Below are 18902 nucleotides of genomic sequence, written 5' to 3'. Positions count from 1 at the left end.
AATTATAGCAAGATATAATTATATATGAGATTATATAATTATGAGATTAGTCAATCATAACAAAATCAATAAAAAATATTCTAAGACATCAAAAGTAGGAAAAAGGTAAAGCTCGTCATGACATTTTATCTCATAATTATGACATAAAAATGTCCAATCATGACATAAAAACCCCAAGTCCATTAGTGTTTGAAAATTCTATATGAAAAATAATCCTAAGTATGATATAAAAAGTAAAAACTGACAAGCCAATTCATATTTACATTATAAAAAGTCAAAATTATGACACCATGTTATCATTCTGAATCTTTATCTCATAATGACTTTGTCAATATAAACTTTTTATAAATGTCATAATTTCATGCCTTTTATTATTATGATTTACCAAAGCGTTATTTTTTTCTATTGTGGTGGAAAGGGCTTGTATATTTAACAGACTCCACTATCAAAGATAATTGTTTCATTGTCTCACTTGCCTAATAAACCTCCGAAGGTGATAGTGGGCGAAAGAGCAGCAAAATAAATGAAAATGACAGCAGCAATACATTGTGTGTCCACAGCATCCTTCAGGTCGCTTATGTAGCGTGGATAACGGCGGCGAATATCGTGAATCAGACCTCCAAAGGGAATACCAGAGCGCTTGAGAGGATCAACATCAAACTGATCCTCCTCCTCCTGTTCATCCATAATTACATCTACAACATAAACAGAACAGGTCAACATTAAATGAACAGACAAACTTGAATTTGTGATCAGAAATGCAGTAGGCATTCCACCTTTGGTCTCCTGCTCAGCTCCTGTCACAATACTGCCGCATTTCTTGAGCTCCCTCTCCTTACGCTTACGTAGCATCTGTTTCTGGAAGGAGGCCACAGTCTTCAGCAGGTCTTTCCCCTCAACGTCTGATGGTGGAATTACAATACTGCAGTCTAAGAACTCGTTGATGCCATTAAGCAGGTCCTGTCGATCATCAGCAAAGTACGCTACCTCATGGAAGTTCTGTGGAAGATCAGGAAAAACAGTGAACCTTAGTGGTTTAAGTCACTAGTCAATTTATAATTTTAACAACTTTTGAAACAGTCCTGAAACTTCTCATCAAATCAATATTCATCAGCTAAGCCAAGACAAAGTCTTACTTCCTACTTTTTACCATGGTCAACAAATGAGTAGAATGGGGTTGAAAATAAAACTTGGTCTAATGACTCATTATGTCCAATCTTCTCAATAATGTACAGAAATTAAATTTAATTTAATTTAAATGAGGAAACAACTTAGAATGGAAGAATATAAGCAAACCAGAATTATAATTTTGGGCCAAGTGATTTTGAAGTTACAATTTATTTATTTTTATTTTTCTCATAAAACTGATTAAAAGCAATTTTAGGATATAATGCCACTGATACCCACAAAGTTTTGTTTCGGTTTGCCAAAGAATTCGAGAAATAAATGTAGATTTTACTCTGCGGCTTTGCCATGAAATTCATTACAGATTAATTGGAGAATGGGAAGAAGATCAAAAATCTATTCAGTGACATTTGTGTGGTTTGGTCTGGAGATCATCTTAGCCAACTTTGAATAATGGGGAAAAGAGTGCAGAAGTACCAATGAAAAAATTCTATCAAAAAATTCAAAATGGCGGACAGGTAATAAGGCAAAATGTGACTCAAAGACTGACTCAAGGAATCTGAGCAAAGTGTAATTTCAGGCCAAGGCATTTGGATTTAATTTTTATGTAATGAAACAAGAAATACGCACTCTTAGGACATGATGGCACTGATACTATAGTTTCCCCCCCAATTTGCTTAAGCATCAGGTTGTTCATTTCTGTTCCTGGAAACCAAATTTACTGATGAACTTTGCAGGAAGGAAGATCTACAGGAAAAGCTCTAGCCTAAGCACTTGAGAGCGACCATCATTCATCCCTGTTGGCCAGTCCCACCACAATTCATTACAAGTTTACAGAACAATGAGAAAAAATCTATTTTGAGATTGTGTGGTCTTAAGATCATATGTCACTATTCTGGAGAAGACTGGATACAATGGTGCTAGTAAAAAATGATTTGTTAAAATCCAAAATGTCAAAATGTCTAGTCTGAACTGAACACCATGACCCAGTGAATCGTAAGAAAAATAAAAAAGACAACTTTGAGCCATTTTTGGCACTTTAATAGTGGCTCGCAACCAATGAGCAAAGATATTTTTTTCACAGGACAAAGCAACAACTAAAAATCTAGATATTACTTATTTAGATGCGCCACCACTTGGGCATTTTAAAATATTTTATGAATATACTTTTTTATATACATTTCCCAAGTTACTTTAATATGAAGCAATCTATCAGGTAGAAACTGAGAGTGAAAAATACTTTTTAAAACTCTAGTAAATAATGAATAATCAAGTAAATAATAGGGCTGTCACTTTTAGTTCGAAAATCGATTGCACAATCGATCGGACCAACCAAAAAAAGTTTTTAAAATTAAAATAGGGAATCGATTTTAACCAAATATGTACACTATTAATTTGAAAATAATTAAACAATTAAAAAATACAGGTGTAACAAAACTCACAAATAAGCAGAAAAAGAACATAAAGAATTCAGAAAGTGCAGTAAGCCTTACAAAAGCTAGACAGAAAGTACCAGCAATTTTACGCACCTATAAGACCCAGTGACGTCGAAAGTGACCTCTTATGCTGCGTTCACACCAAACGCGAATAGAACATCTGGCGCGAATGATTTCTATGTTAATTCAATGTAAAGAAGTGTTTACGCGTGTCTGGAGGTCTTGCGGCGCGGTAGACACAAATTCGCCTCATTCGCGCATCTAGTTACAGGAGATTCTGAGTTATGAAAAGGACCACTGCAAGCTGACAACGACCACCTTTTGTGGTGTACAATTGGCAGTAATACCTCCACCTTGCACAGCGGTACCTGAGTGTCCCTGGGACATCAGTGTGATCGGAGCGCGTCTTCTCAACAGCTGGATAAAAAATGCTCTGCTCTGGACCCCGAAAATGTTGATCGACTTGTTTTTCTGTCCAATAAATTTGTAATGGCCCTATCCTTTTTGCGCATTCCTAGTGCCGCTAACCTAAGTGTCGTTACGTTCGATTAAAAAACACACTCATGGCCTGTTTCTCAAGTCCATTTAAAGTTTCATTATTTTAACAGTTGTTTGAAATGGATTGAATCATTATTTAAAATTATCTCTGAGATTTTTGAATTGCCTAAATCATAAATGCAGCCGGGTTGAAGCCTGCAGTGATGTTTTTCTTTTGTTATGTTGTTTATTAGCATGTCTGTTAATAACATATTGGCTGTAAAAATTACATTGTTTGGTGAAAATCTGTCACAAAAGTTATGCCCCCTATAGGCTTAAATACTACATTATATCTTCTAAACATCACCATCCTATTCTCTTAAATTATATTAAACACATAATCCAAAAAACTAAATATAGAAAACAAAAAAAACAAAAATTATCACAGAAAAATATACTATTATTTTAACCATATTCTACATCCCGAATTATAATCAATACCTAAACTTAACAACTATTTTACTAACTATTAATTAGCAGCAAGTTAGGAGTTTACTGAGTCAAAAGTTGTAGTTAATGGTTTGGTAATTGAAGAATTGGACCTTAAGATAAAGTGTGACCTAACAAACAAATGGAAAAGTCATGGGGCCTCGAAATATTGTTTTGGACAATGGCCAGCCTTGGGCTCAAAAAGGTTGAGAAGCACTGTGTTCTAAGATTTCAGATATACTGACACCAAACTTTTCAGAAAAATACTAAACAGCATAAAACAATGAGATAGAAATGGTCTCTTCACAAATTTGTTACTTGGGCCTAATAATCTGCAAACCGTGATATATTTTGCATGCAAGATGAACCTTATCGGACATGAGGGTGGAGAAGGAGCGTCCAATCTCATGATAGTCCATGTTGGTCTGCATGGGGCCCAGCAGCACAAAGAGGAACCGAACAGGGACAGGGACTTCCAGAACGGACTCCAGCAGCACAGCCTCGTTGAGCCGGACAAAGGCCATCGCAGGCTTCTCTAAGAACTCCACACACCCTATAAACACATTTATTGCGGTAAAAAATTAAACCACACAAACAGGGATCCAGTGACAGAAATCAAACACAACCAAAAGCATTAATCTTCACTTAGCTGACTGAGACATTATTGGAAAACTCTGGTGCTATGACTCAACATCATCTCTGGACCTGAAAACAACAAACGCTGGAACGAAACGCTGCTTTGCTTACCCACTAAGACCACAGTGGCCTCGGCATCCTTGGGAATCTTTGCCAGGAGTTTCATTGATCTGGCGGCAGCGTGTCCCTCAGCTGGGACAGGGTGGGGGTTTTTCTTTTGTTGACAGAAGAACATAGTTAGTGCCATTTGAACGTCACACATCAGCCTCAAGCTGAGGCAGAAAAGCTTTGGCAGATAGTGCATGCATAGCTGCCCTGCTCCGATTGTTTATTGTTCCACACGACTGTTTCGCTCATGTGTTCGCGTGACGAGGTGCGAGTACATTTCGTGAATTTTAATGAACCATTGAGCCTGTTTTGTATCACCGTGCGCAAATCTAAACTTACAGATCCAGGTGACAAAGTGGAAAAGCGAATGGTAAATCACTTTAAATCAATTTAACACAATACGTCTTCACTTTTTATATGGGCTGTTTCAAATGTGCCAACATTTTTAGCCATTGGGAACATTCAGAGTTTCACAGCTAATGTATCAAAAGTTTAACTGGAAGCACCTGTAAACTCACTATTACTCTTAATCCTGCACATGTGGCAAAGCAGCTTACATGATCCAAGCATTAGCGATGCTGATAACCAGGCCCAGACCCAACGAGAAGATGCATTTTCACTGCAAAAAAGTATATTTTCTTGCTTAGTATTTTGTCTTGTTATCCGGAGCAAATATCTAAATCAAGATACTGTACATCTAAGCAAGTAATTGATGATTTTAAAAAGTAAATCTTAAGTCTTGTTTTCTAAAAGAAATCAAGTGAGTTTTTGTTTAAAGCAGGTAAAAAATATCTGCCAATGGGGTAAGAAAACTTAATTCAAATGGAAAAATGTGTTAATTTTTCTTACTCAACTGGACAATTGTTGATTTTACCTGAAAACCTGTGGGATTCTGTAGAATGTATTTAAATAAGGTAAAATGTGTTCAGTACAGAGCTACACTCTTATTGGTAGCTAAGAACATAATCGAATTAGCCAAAATGTTCAATTTAAAAACAAAAAACAATGCAACAGAATTTTGGAAATTATAAATTTTCCATTTCTTTCGACAGAGTTCTGATGGTCGGTGTGGGCCCGAAAGTGCATATCTTAGGTTGGTTAAAACTGGTTAAGCTAGTTTTCCAAGCTGATGTTCAGTTTTGTTGGTCAATCCAGCTCACAAGTATCCAAAACCCTCTCAAATTGTTAAAACAAACCAGTCTGATCAGACTTTTGCTCGACCAAGTCCAGCAAACCACTGTAGGCTAGTCTTAGCTATTTTATTCCTCAGTAGGGCTGGATGTAACCCACAAACATTTGCATCACATCTCTCGGGTACTGGCCTACAGAGCTATGCACCCTGAAGGGACCCAGGGCTACAACAAAAGTCAAAGTTGGTGTCCTCCAGGTGACAACCTCTGGCCCAGTTTGATTGATGGCAATTATCTACAACATGCACTCAAGAAGCAAGCAACTCACAAATAATGTCACAAACACCTCTTTGTCATGTTCTGCCGCTTTGCTGTCATGCATCTCCTCGTGGTCCTGGGACACCAGGGGCAGGCTGGTGTCGTGCACGTGATTGTGGTTGTGACGGAATCCCCCCAGACTGGTGACAGAGTGGTTCCGATGGAAAAGGCCTTCTTTCTCATCATTGGGGTGACTGGACGAGAGAAAGTGTTGATAAATCTAGTGAGACTTTGTTCATGTCAGAAAGTTAAATGCACAGAAAGTCATGCAAATAAGATAAATGTAAAAGCATATTCTCTCTCTCTCTCTCTCTCTCTCTCTATCTCTCTCTCTCTCTCCATATATATATATATATATATATATATATATATATATATATATATATATATATATATATATATATATATATATACACACACACACACACACACACACACACACACACACACACACACACAATAATGAAGAAGATTGAATAAGTGGTTTTTATATTTATTAACTGTATAAGAAAAACATACAACAAAAATTATATAAATAGAGTGGTTTATGCATGAAATATGAAAAAAAGTTTGCTAATGGGTAATGGGTTCAGAAAATCCAATATATATTCTCTGAAAACAAATCTTATTACCATATTTTACTTCTTAAGTAAATTTAGCTTGTTTATTGAATGTTAACATCTTTTTGGATGAAATATGTAAATCTTGATTAAGTAAATTCTTTTTTTTTTTCTTTTTTTTTTGCACAACACAAACTCTCTATTCTATAAATACGAGGCATTAAAGGGATAGTTTAGCCGACATTAAAATTCTCATCATTTATGTATTATCATACTTTTATAGTGTTTTGTTTTTTTTCCACAATGTTGTCAATCACCTTCATTAAACAAAAAAATAGCAGCCAGGACATTCTTTAAAAACATTTACTTTTTGTTTTAAACAGAAGGATGTAAGTTTATATTGGTCATATGACAACAGGGTGAATAAATGACAGTATTTTCATTTTCTTTTTGGGAGAACTATGCCTTTAATAGTGAAAATGTTATGACTTTGAGTCCATTTGTTCTCCTCTGTGAGACAAATATCCCTGCTCTTGTGTTTATTTAGCTCCACGGGTACAGCAATTTCCTTGCTTATCAATGTCCAAAAAGGCAATTTTCCATCTTCGCTTGCAAAATTTGCAAAGCAAACACAAAACCCAACATGTCAGGATATCAGAATCCAAACTGCAAAACCAAACCACATTCCCTGTTTGCTCGAAGAAACACGTACCAAAGCAATCAGTAAAAAAATGCTAAAGACAACAAAAAAAAAGCAACATGCGGCTAGATAACATCAGGGAACATTTAAACAGAATACGAACTCTAAAAATTGACCGCAGAGGCAGTCCAATGCCTTAATAAATGCTTTTATTGTTTTTCACAAAATACTAATTTTGGTTTGCTCTGGGTGCTTCTATGCGTTCTGAAAAAAGTGAAGAATAAAGAGTGGCTGCCCAGCTTTGTTAGACACGTCACCGCAAGCGTGTCCAGCGCTCAACATCGGCACAATCATTAAGCCTTATTTGAGATCAGGTTATGCTCCAGCCAAACCAAACACACAAAGAAAACAAAGAGACAAGGTGTGACATTGAATTGTGTTTGAAAACATTTCCAAAAACTTTAGTAACTAATGACCTAACTTAAAGCACCTTGATGTTTTTTTTTTCACATTACAAAGACATATTTGTGACTAATTTGACAGGTTTTCCCATGAAAAACTGCATATGAGATGATGGGAAACGCTGTAGAGAGGTTTAATCTTTTTTTTTTTTTTTTCATCACGTTTAACTGTGCGTATGTTTTATAGCATGGCAAAGTGAATCCCTCTAGCTGACCACAAATACGCATCTCTGATCAGTTCCAACATCCCTTAAATGATACAAAAGCACAACTGGTTTTTAAACTTTTGTTGCACTCACTGAAGAAAAGAGATGCCTAAATTTGACCGAATGATCAGTGAGAGCAGAACGAACGTGTCACATGTTATAAACTCAACAAAACATTTTTGTATAAAGTTAATTTAGAAAAACGTTTAGAGGAATTTATTTATTTTATTTTGAGACCTGAGTTGTTGTTTTTTTCACTGTAACGTCCAAGCAGCCAGCGGCAGAGTTGGTCATAGCCTATGTTTGATCAATTTAGCCTTATCAAATCATCACAACTTGCCTAAAATAAAATCTATAAATATAAAACAGTTAAAGCATATCACAATGTTAGTTTAAATGTTAATTCTATATAAATGTGCACTGTTAGATGCATATATAATCATTTGTGTGGAGAGGAGAAGCTAAAGTGTGCTCTGCAGGACATGGAGGAGCCAGTACAATCACTTGCATTTTTTTCTAACAGTGGAAATAACTTTAAATATGCCATCATTTTTGCTCATAAAGGTAAGAGTAATACATCATTCTAAACTGTAAAGGGTCTATTTTTATTTGTGTGCACTCACAATATCAACAAAACGTTGTGTTTTTATAAAATAAAGAAAACTACACCTTTCTACCATCTCGGTCTTGAACAGGAGCGATTCACAACGTTGAACCGAAACTCAGCTAATTGTGAATTTTTCATTACCATAATTGATAGATGTCTAAAATATAAAGATATGGAAAAGACTTAAACAGGTCTGATTATAATTTGTGTTTTATTTTATAATTCTATACAATTAAAACACTAATTATAATGGCAAACATATAAAACTTTGTCCTATATTTGTATAGCTGCTTATATTTTCAGATTTTTATGTTGTTTTGTTCTGAATACATTAAAATTTAAAGGATTTGCTGCAACGCAATTTTATGTCTATTATTTATTAGCCTTTTTTTTATACATGGAGCAAATGCTTTAAAACAGATTTAAAGAACTTTTCACCATAATTTTGATGGGTAGCTTGAACATAAAACATTATCATGCATTTGTTGTATTCCCACCTGTAAAATAGCCTACAAATTAATTGTTGTAGGCTAACCAAATCTCATGAAAGGCATATAGCTCGATTTTCTGTTTCTTTTTGGCATAATATTTATATGCAAAAAACTGACTTTTTCATGCAAAAGACTGATAAATTCATAATTAATGGCATGGCTGGTTCAGTTAACAGAAATATGGGACACGCAGGCCTATAATATTCAATTTTTGGCCGAATAATTAAGAAAATTCTGTACATCTCTAAAATGTATATATCAATATTCACAAAATAAGTTTCAACCACTACAAATCACAGTATAATCAGTTAATTAAAATCACTGTAAAAATAGATTAGGAAACTAGATAGTTCAGAGAAAAGCTTAATTTGTTTTTTGATTCCACTTACTTTAATAGTACAGTATGTATATAATGCAAAGACATTCACACATTTTAAAGTGTGGCTTGAGTGCCCAAAACTTTTTTGGAGCTACTGTATGAATATCTTTTGTAATATTAATAATAAATGGGGTTAGAAAAGGTACATTGCTTCAAATTATTAATGCAGCCCAGATTTCTGTAGCAGATGCCATGCAATATTAATTTTGTTAGTACTCAGTTGGAGTACGTTTCTGCATTTCTTCCAAAAAAAAAAAAAAGCACCTTAAAAGCACCACAAAAATAGGCCATGTAACTTATGAACTCTCCTCCAAGTCTTCTGAAATCATAAGCTCTATACGGACCATAATAAGACCGTTTCTTTTTTTAATATCTTTTTAAATAAAAGAGCAGCTCACCTATTCTGCTTAACTATTCTGCTCACATATTCTCCTTTTGTGCTTAATAGAGTTTAATAGGAATGAGTAAACAATGCTCTTGTGAAGTATTCCTTTAAACACTCTTTGATGTAAGCAGCATCTGATGTCTCTGCAGCTGCAATAGCAACATGTCATTAAAACCTCCAGTGGCATGTTCCTGGTGCGCTGTCATATGAAGTCTATTTGTTATGTAATCACACCACTTCATTTAGCAGGAAACCAATACAGGCAGCTGTGACAAATGACATTGACATCAAGGCCCACATCAAAGAAGATCAATATGGGCTTTGTTTGGAGTATTGATTTCTGACCTCCACTAACCTGTGTTTGAGCAGCAGGGCCCGCAGCACATTGGCTCGGTCTTCTGCTCTGATCTGGTCTGAGATTATCATGGTTTCCACCAGCAAGTGGGCGATGCCAGGGAGTGTGGTTTGATCCAGATCGAGCATTATGGCACCTGGGTAACAGAACCCCATGTTTATGATATTGGCATATATGCATTAAAGCTTATATAAAAGAACAATGCAAAAGAAGCCAAATTGTGGGATCATATATTCTTACATATCTCTAAATATTCTCACTTCAAATGCCACAATTCAAATAATCTTCTGACAGAGTATAAATTAGCTTTTTAGGCATTCAATTATAAAGCAATGTTTATATAAGTAATTTGAAAAGTACTAATACTAATTACGTTACTTTTTACAGGGTTACATTACTTTTTATATATAAATCTGGGCAGGACTTGCTTCTTTGTTTTTAATATGAAAAGTTGTATTTTTGGCAAATGTAAAAGCCTTTTTACATCAAAAGAGTCAGGCTGAAGGAAAAGTAAATTCACATCTGTACAGTGGAACACAGAAGAAGAAAGTTCAACACTCTTCAGCGATATAAAAAAGAAAAGAAGAACAAATCTTAGTTTATCTTGAGTAATTTTTGCTTTGAACTGGATCATCGAAGGTCAGCAGCAAAGACACTGGTTAATAAAATGGGATTAAATACATGAAGGTTATTTGTGTTAATTATTGCAGGTTTGCGTCATAATCTGAGTTTCGTTTCACTGTTTTTACTCATTTTGAGGAATACTTCATCTGTTTGTTTTTTTGTTTTGTTTTGTTTTTTGATTTGTAAGATATATTTAGGTATGCTCACATTTATTATAGAAGTAAAGTAACATCTTACTCCCAATTTCTCTCAACATGTGGACTGGAGAGCTTTCAATCAATAAATAGGAGGGAAAAGTAATATATATGTGTGTGTGTGTGTGTGTGTGTGTGTGTGAGTGTGTGTGTGTGTGCGTGTGTGTGTGTGTGCGTGTGTGTGTGTGTTTTCTTATTTTTAACTCAAGTGCTAAAGATTTGAAGCTGTTTTTACACTAATGCCATTTTTTTAATGAATAATCTTCTGCTTATATAAATAAAGGTTTGGTTTTTCAAGTTGCAAATAAAAGAAAATAATCAAAGTAGCATGCATTTTTTTAAGTATTTAATTCAGCGGATTATTAGATAAGCATTGCATCATTTTCAAACAAATGCTCAACAAAAACCACTATATCATGACATACTGTTGCCATGATTTCAAATTACTCATATTCTGATCATACCACCTAGTACAGTACATGACCGCTGTACTTTTTTTCTTGTTTTTGAAAAACCTCATGTCAGTCTATCACTGTCGTCCGTGAAAGATGCCTTTTGTCAGGGTTGTCATTTTGTTTCCACAACCACAGGAACTGAAACTTACCAAAACCTTCTCACTGACATGTTTTGACTGAATTTTTTTGTCATGCTTTTTTTAAACTAATGCTACACCCACACTGAAAACCATCCGTTTTCCATGGTCAAAAAGTGGATATGCCCAAGAGGGTTTAATCCATTTATCTAATTTAAGTGTCCAGTTGAATTCTGTCAGTTATACGGCACTGGTTTGTCAAGCGCGTGGATGTTAGGATTGGAGCAGGATCACAGGCTCTGAGTGGGCTGGCAGAGCAGCTGACTCTTACCATGTGTGATGGTCCTGCGGAGCTCCAGCAGGCTACGGAAGGACAGCGAGGCCACATGCGGTTTACCCCAGCGATCCGTCTCCTCCTCCACGTCTTCCTCAAACTTGATCCAACGTGCCGTCTCTTTCCAGCGCATCTCCTGGTTCTTATCCACTATCAGCTCATTGAGCTCCACAAACACCTACAGAGAACACGGTGTCAAACGCACATCATAAAGCACTTTTAATGAATCCTAACCAAAGTTACTTCAAGGCAGTTCAGTTCACTTGGCAGCCATCTTGGAAATGCTCCCCGGGAGCTAATTTCTAGGAAATAGTCAAACAAGTAGATCTCTGGTTGGAAGGGGAGCAAGACTGAAATATTTTGCCATCAAAATATGACAGTGATATCATAAATCTTCTTTCGTTCTAGTATTTTTCATTTGAAAGTAAAAACACAGGTGATGGTTCTATCAAAATGACTAAAAACCTTTCAAGACAGACCTACCGTGAGCTCCGAGGTTGTTATGTGATGATTTATGCTACTGCTGAAGTCACAATTTCAGTCAATTTCAGTGTCATAAACCAAAAGTTTTATGAGGGTTTCATTGCCGAATTCTCAGTGCTGAGAGCTTTGCTACCAACAAAAAGATGACAACCAATCAGAGAAGTTGTTACAATGGAAGCCAGAATTAATCTTTCACTCCCATGAAGCACTGCAAATGACAAACCCAAATAAGTCTACCTTTACACTCAAACTACTTATATCTACAGACATGGTTAAACATTTAGTAATAAAAACTAGAAATACATTCAGAAATGTGGGTATTTTCCAGTCATGACTAAGTAAATCAATTTTGTTACCGCAAGCTAAATTTTTAAAATCATTTTCATTTATTTAAATACAGCTGAAACCAAAATATAAATGTTATTAAAAACTGCAGGTTATGCTTAACTAGTGCTGTCAAACGATTAATTGTGAATAATCACATCAAAATTAAAGGTTTTTGTTTACATGTGTACTGTTTATTATGTATTTATATATATTTTATTTATTTATTATGTATATATATATATATATATATATATATATATATATTTTAAATATTTAAATGTATATACATTCATATATTTATATCATCATATTTCATATTATATATAAACATATTTCATAAATAAACTGCATTTTATATATTTATATATATATATATATATATATATATATATATATATATATATATATATATATATATATATATATATATACATGTATGTTTGTATTTATATATTCATAATTAATATACACAGTACACTCTCATATATTATTTAAAAAAAAACTTTTATTTTGGATGTGATTAATCACGATTAATCATTTGACAGTACTATCTTAAGAAATAATTATAAATGTTACCTTAGCAACTAATAAGAAAAATTTATAAATAAATAAAATTGAATTAAATAAAAATGAAATAAATGAAACAATTTTTTTTTATAAAACAGATTAAAGCAAATTAAGGTTAAATTTGTTCATATTTAAAAACACAAAATCACATAAGATTACTAAAACAAGTAACAAGGAAAATTAAACTTACAGTGGACAATACAAAAATAAAAGCTAATTCCAAATATTAAAAGATAATATTAAACCATTTAAATAACACTGAATTAAATGACTACTGGTGTAAATAATTTTTTATCTTACTGAAAATTCTAATGTCATTTGCAATGGAGGAGTAGGTTAAGTTTTTTTAATTTATTTATTTATTTATTATTTTTTGCTTTGAATCCAAAGTTGCATGTTGATTCATCTCTGCTGACCACTGAAGAAAAATTTACTGAAGGAACTGTTAAAATAAAAAAATTACAAATTCAAAATTTAATTCACCAAAGTGCTTAAAGAGTTTGCTCTATGGAGGACTTTTCAGACCCTGTCTTATACATCTGCATGAATCCTAAACTCCAGCGAGTCAACTGATTCTCCTCCGCTGGTTATTCAGAGCTTAGATCAGCAGAGGCAGACACATGTGCTGAATGACTAAGAGCCTTGTGTAATTAATCCAGCTGATTTAGAGACACTGTTTTCACCAGTTTACTGAAGCCCACTGGATGAAATGGATCAATAGATATCAGCAAAGAAAATCACTGAATTTGTGGCCTCTTCTGCTCCTCCACATTGATTATCTCTATTAACACCACCTCATTATCAGTATCGATGTCAGTCTGGAGAAAACAAAGGCTTTTCTATCAGCTTTCTCTTGAGGAGCCAAACAGTATCTCAAAATCATACACGTTTTTGGCTAGTTTTCAGTGTTTACCATATAATTGTGACAGTCTGCCATGCTATTTTTTGATTTATTTATTTTTTCACACTGTTCTATTGTTGATAAATCATCTCATAACTGCCATATTAAAACAAAACAAATTGTGTTTGGTCAATTTAGTTTAGTATAAGTGAACAAAAATAAGTTATAATGTGGAGCAAACTGTGCGTCTGGCTGTGTGAAACTAGGTCTCATTTGTCTTTTCTCTGTGCGGTTAGGAAGCTCAGCACTCACCTCGTGAGTTTTCTTGTCCATCCTCTTCCTCCTCTTCAGACTGGACAGAGGAGGTGAGCTATTGCTGGTTCGTGCGACTTGACAACGTGATGATTTCTTGACGAGGTGACGTCTAACCCCAGGATTGTCCTCAAAACGGTGACCTTAAAGCAAAAGTAAAGAGAAAGGGTTAGGTAAATACAATAAATAGAACTGTGAGGTTTGTAAAGGCAGCTACAGATGTGGGGAACAAAATAAGTGAACCTTTGAATTTATCATGGCTTTTGTGCATAAACTGGTCAAAAAACACAGTTTACTTTAACAAATAATACACAAACATACATTTGTGAGTCTTTACTGAACACACTGTTTAAACATACATAGCAAGACTATTATCATGAACTACAACTATTAAAAACTTTAAAACTTCTATTAAAACATTTTTGTTTAGCTGAAATAAAATAAAACGTAAACTAAATAAAAATTAGTAATGTTGCCTTGAAACAAAATGCTAATTAGATGATAATAAAAACTTTAACCCAACTAAAACAAAATGAATCATATATACAATAGTAATGAAAAAGGCAAAATTGCATAACAAAATGACTATAAATTAAACTAAAATAAAAACTGAAAATATAAAAATAATATTTATAATTGACTTGCATTACAATCAATGCTATGTTGTCTCCCATCAGGTAACATAAAGTTCTACACACTTGAACACTTGGAGGAAATGCAACATGCATGTAGACCTGTTTTCAGGAGCAAAACCAAGAAGTGTGAGAGTTGACAGGGACAAAATGACCAGATTGGAGGTGTTGGTCAGAGCTGTACTGCAATACAAAAAAAAACTCACAGATTTGGATAAAATTCTATTCGCAAAAAGCTTTGCCTGATCCATGTCTGGAAAAAGAGATTTTAGAAGACATAACATTAAGAATTGTTAAACATTACTGAACTTGCATAAAGACGAAGAGACCAAGGCAGCAGACAGCGCACCATGTTTGTTTTCTTTATTTTACAAAAGCACAAAATTTTGTTTTTAAGTATGTATAATAATACAAGTAGACCCTTTTCAGATTTGATTGATGTATTGCACTTATCTGCACGATCAAAACTGACTAAGTAATTTAAGTTGTTTAGGGGCTTTTTAATAAAAATTTACAAAACGCACCGGCACAAGCCTCGATATTCATCAGTCGACAACAAAATAAATAGCCATATGACCAATTTATACAGAAGTACATGGTACATCCAAGGGTTCACATAGCTTTTACTCAACTGTAGCAATGAAATTGCATACATTTGTATGATTGAGAATAAAAGTGGGCCTAGAAAAACAAGAGAATCAGAGGCCTTCTCAGCTGAGCACAACTAAGAGGCGTATTTTGGATGCTAGTCCTATACAAAAAAATTGCTGTGATTTAATATTGTATCATTTTAGCCCACAAACCAAGGTTTTTATTGAGTTTGGGATAATTGAAGGGGTGTATTATGAGAAACCCTCTCTCTCCAGCTGTTCAGAGTGCCAAGTAAAAGGCCGGGGCTCTCCAAGGGTTGAGGCCTGCCAGGACGCCCAAGGCCTCAGCTGGTTTGTGTTGTCCCAGTAGCCCGGGGATGTTCGGTAAACAAACTTACATTTTTATTCTTTCTCTCCTAGAGTTGCTCATGCCTCTAACAATATGGCAGCTGTGCCTTTTGGCTGTACTCTGGTTGTGCTTTTCATGGCAAGAGAGCAAAAATCCTAGAGGAGACCAAAACAGCCAAGTTTTCATCAAAACATCACAGGACAAAACCAACTCAGGCTGCAAACGTGTGTTTGACGCACAAAAGTGCTGATTTTAAATCTCAATTCAAGCATTCAATCTGTCCTCCCTTATTTTGTTAGTGTTAGCTATAGAACATTGGGATACCTCCAAACATACTGACAAAATGGTTAAATGACAGAAGAATTCACTGTTTACATTAAAAAAAGTGTTAAAATATCGATATTAAAAAAATTCTGTCTACAGAATAAAAATTAATTATATTAAAAAATATTAGATATAATAAAAAAATTATATATTACTTTATTTAAAATAAAAATATAAATTAAAATATATTACGTTTTATACATTTTAAATATTAATATACCGATATACTTTAATATACTAAAAACTTGCCTCATTCATTTTAAACCTTTATTTAAGAGTCCCCCTTTGCTATTGACCCAAATACTAACAAATTCAAGTTCAAATTAAAGTTTTATGACAGTATGTGTGTGTGTGTGTGTCTGTGTGTGTGTGTGTGTGTGTGTGTGTGTGTAGCTGAAACAAATGCAGCAAGACTGAGAGATAAGATGGAAATGGATCTCTGCTAGACTGACTGTCTGCTCTTCACACAGATCTTTACCAGAGGTACTGCAGAGAGAATCACAGACAGACAAAGACCTCGAGGGAAACTCACTAGTAAACAGACAGCACAAAGGCAAAAGCAAAAGGGGCAGAGGGTTCATCAAAATATAAGTATGCTTCTTAGTGAAAAGCAGTGTTTAAACTGGAATAGTTCGGGCCCATCATGTTTTATATAAGGAAAAGTTTCTCCAAATCTGTTGGTTATTTACTAAGGTTGAAAACTGGTATGACTTTGTTTCTTCTGCAGAACACAAAAAGAGAATGGATAATGTACTGGCTGCTTTTTTTTTTCAGGGAATTACAATGAATGCTTGAAAAAAAAAAAAGATATTAATTTGGATACCTTTGGAACTAGTTATATTGCGTCTAAAATATGGAGTTAGTCAATTTTAACTTCAGTCTGTGGCTGATGTAAAAAAGATGACTAATTAATATGCAAATATTACAATGACATTATCTTCTTGTCGACAGATACGGTGCAGTGTAATGATAAGACCATTCAGTATCCAAATATATATAAGAAAGGAAGCCATTCCAAATATTTAAATATTGCAATGAAGCCACAGTTGACTATCAACATAAACTCAAATGCACATTCAAAAGTATGCAGCCAGTGAGATTAGTTAAGATTATTGAAAGAAGTCTGTTCTGATCACCAAGGTTGAATTTCAATACATTTTAAAATGCAGTTTAATCCTGTGATGGTGACAAAGTTGAATGTTCAGCATCATTACTCCAGTCTTTAGAGTTACATGATCTTTCATAAACTATTCTAATATGCTAATTTGGTGTTCAATAAACTTTTATCATCAGTGATGAAAACAATAGATTTTTTAACAACGTAAGAGTCCTTTCTGACACTTTTGATCTTTTAATGCATCCTTGCTGAATAAAAGTTCTTTTGATCTTACTTTTTAAATCTGCTTTTAGTCCACAGTGTAAATCAAAGAAAGTTTTCAAACATAAAAAAAAAAATTCTAACACAAAAATTGCTTTGCCACAAGTGCTTTAGGCCCAATTAATTGCAGAAGAGCAAACCTCTAACCATAATACATGAGAAATATCAATAAAAATCACTGTCTGAATCAAGTTATTGTGTATTATGACTCTGGCCTGAGATGTGTGTATGCGTGTGGAGGTTTGGCAGCACATGTATGTGTCAACAGGAGGGGATGTGGAACTTCATAATCCATTCTCTCAAACATGCCACATCACTGGAGGCCATGATATGTTTCATATCAGCAATCTGTTTGCAAGGACTCGGCTTGACATTAATTAGCTTGTATTTCCCAACAGGATCAATAAAACAAATTCCCAGCAATCAATTTCCAATGCGAGCAAGATCTATAGAGGGTGGAGTGCATTTTTACAATGTCACAACCACAGTCATGTGAATGGAAAATCCTATTGGGTTTCATCAAAAGTCGCCTGTTAGACATTCTTTGAGGCTTTTTGCCATTTATGAACCTAAACTATTGTCAAAGACAGACAATGGCAAAATTCAGTCGAAAAATGATGTAAGTGTGAAGCAAAGTGGAGGTCGCTGTGACATTTGCAAAAAACGAAAGTGGCTGGAAAATATTACCCTTCACCAAGCTGCCAACTTTTTAACAGTAAGCACACTTACGGATCGGTTCGACTGGGGAGCCAAGGTGCGAGTGGATGGACTCCAGAAGGTCATAATCATCAAAATCCAGAACAAACTCCTCAAAGTCCTCAAAGCTATCCATTGCGAAGCTCCCCAGAGGGTATTCCTGATCCCCATAACGCCCTTTTCCAGCATCCGCATCGGAGCCACCGCTCGTGTCCTTCTCCTTCCCCACGTCTGTCATCTCCACACCTTGTACCTCCGGATCATCCAGGATGCAACCTTCTTTCGTGCCGCTATTTTGTACCTTCTCCCGTCAATAATGTAGAACTCAAAAAACTGATGCAAAATTAGCTTTTATGCAACACAGTCCAATCTTCAGGGTTTTAGAAACAGGTTCTTGAAGCAAGAACTATGGAATGACCATGAATCGTGCAATTAATCTTGTTTGCAATAAATTTTTTCCAAGAAGAAAGAAGGAAAAAAGATGATCTCGCAGCTAGGCCCCAAATCCATAGACAGCTTGTAATATCCACCTGGAAGCCTGATGAGAAAATAGTTTCTGGCCTCAGGGTTTCCAAACAGATGAGCAGTGCTTCTGTGAGACGTGTCCGCTTGTACGCAAGCAAACAACAGGGAACGCTGAAACTGGCTGACAATCCAGAGGAAATGTTGATACAACTGGACTACTTTTGAGGTCTCGCACTAATCCATTGGCTGCCTCTGTGATTTCCATGACGTTGTCGATTGATTTCGTGGCTGTATGAGGGACAGAGATGCCATCCTCTCTCCGGTTTTCCCTCATCGGGTCCAAAGCTGGTTACACCACCCTATCGGAACAGCACAGGTGAAATCCTCCATCCGAAACAACAGTCGGTGCCGATCAAGTGCACAACACAGTGTCACACATCACACAGCACTC

General features: G+C 34.9%; 1 protein-coding gene across 1 annotated transcript in view; it reads right to left on the bottom strand.

Annotated features, from left to right (window-relative positions):
- Positions 1-18902, bottom strand: part of LOC127964610 (anion exchange protein 3-like) — a 63066-nt gene that overhangs the window by 13692 nt on the left and 30472 nt on the right. The window contains exons 6-13 of the mRNA XM_052564871.1: positions 14018-14160; positions 11485-11665; positions 9804-9939; positions 5748-5913; positions 4275-4377; positions 3896-4080; positions 777-999; positions 477-695 (exon numbers count right to left, since the gene is read on the bottom strand). Of these exons, the coding sequence (XP_052420831.1) occupies positions 477-695; positions 777-999; positions 3896-4080; positions 4275-4377; positions 5748-5913; positions 9804-9939; positions 11485-11665; positions 14018-14160 (1356 nt within the window). The remainder of the gene's footprint in view (positions 1-476; positions 696-776; positions 1000-3895; positions 4081-4274; positions 4378-5747; positions 5914-9803; positions 9940-11484; positions 11666-14017; positions 14161-18902) is intronic.

Source organism: Carassius gibelio, chromosome B9 (genome assembly GCF_023724105.1).
Source record: "Carassius gibelio isolate Cgi1373 ecotype wild population from Czech Republic chromosome B9, carGib1.2-hapl.c, whole genome shotgun sequence".
NCBI classification, from domain to species: Eukaryota; Metazoa; Chordata; class Actinopteri; order Cypriniformes; family Cyprinidae; genus Carassius; species Carassius gibelio.
Note: the sequence above shows the minus strand (reverse complement) of the source record. Positions and strands in the feature narration are given on the sequence as shown.